The following is a 1132-nucleotide window of genomic DNA, read 5'->3' on the forward strand; positions in this document are numbered from 1 at the left end:
CCACGTCCCCACCACGTCCCCGGTGCCCTGAGCGTGTCCCCGGCGTGTCCCCACATCCTTGGCACGTCCCCACCACGTCCCCACCACGTCCCCGGTGCCCTGAGCGTGTCCCCGGCGTGTCCCCACATCCTTGGCACGTCCCCACCACGTCCCCACCACGTCCCCGGTGCCCTGAGCGTGTCCCCGGCGTGTCCCCACATCCTTGGCACGTCCCCACCACGTCCCCACCACGTCCCCGGTGCCCTGAGCGTGCCCCCGCGGCGCCGTTGGCGCGCCAGGTTCCACATCTACAACGTGGACGAGGAGAACCCGGGGTTCGCGGAGCCGCGCACGGTGTTCTACACGGCGCAGATCCTGCTGGGGCTGGAGCACCTCCACCAGCACCGCATCGTCTACCGGGACCTCAAGCCGGAGAACGTCCTGCTCGACGACGCCGGTGACGCGGGGACGGAGGGGACGGAGGGGACGGAGGGGACGGCAGGGGAGTTGGGGACATTGGGGGTGCTGGGGGTGTTGAGGTGTTGGGGATGTTGGGGACATTGGGGGTGTTGGGGACATTGGGAATGTTGGGGGTGTTGGGGACGTTGGGAATGTTGGGGGTGTTGAGGATGTTGGGGATGTTGAGGATGTTGAGGGTGTTGAGGATGTTGGGGGTGTTGGGGACGTTGGGGACATTGGGGACGTTGGGACGATGATGTTGGGGATGTTATGAATGTTGGGGACATTGGGGACATTGGAAATGTTGGGGACATTGGGAGTGTTGGGGACATTGGGGGTGCTGGGGACATTGGGGGGACATTGGAGACGCTGGGGGCGTTGGGACATTGGGGATTTAGGGATGTTGGGGACATTGGGGACATTGGGGGTGCTGGGGACATTGAGGACATTGGAGACGTTGGGGGCGTTGGGACGTTGGGGATGCTGGGGACGTTGGGGACATTGGGGGTGTTGAGGGTATTGGGGACATTGGGAATGTTGGGGGTGTTGAGGATGTTAGGGATGTTGGGGACGTTGGGGGTGTTGGGGACATTGGGGACATTGGGGGCGTTGGAGACGTTGGGGATTTGGGGATGTTGGGGATGTTGGGGACATTGGGGACATTGGGGGTGTTGAGGGTATTGGGGACATTGGG

General features: G+C 63.4%; 1 protein-coding gene across 1 annotated transcript in view; it reads left to right on the forward strand.

Annotated features, from left to right (window-relative positions):
• LOC108510397 (rhodopsin kinase-like) overlaps window positions 1-436 on the forward strand; it is a gene marked incomplete at its 3' end in the record, with an annotated part of 3473 nt that extends 3037 nt beyond the window's left edge. Inside the window, exon 2 of the mRNA XM_017840074.1 lies at window positions 177-436. Coding sequence (XP_017695563.1) covers window positions 177-436 — 260 coding nt within the window. The remainder of the gene's footprint in view (window positions 1-176) is intronic.
• Between the last annotated feature and the right edge of the window lie 696 nt (window positions 437-1132).

Source organism: Lepidothrix coronata, unplaced genomic scaffold, assembly GCF_001604755.1.
Source record: "Lepidothrix coronata isolate B3197 unplaced genomic scaffold, Lepidothrix_coronata-1.0 Scaffold793, whole genome shotgun sequence".
NCBI lineage: Eukaryota > Metazoa > Chordata > Aves > Passeriformes > Pipridae > Lepidothrix > Lepidothrix coronata.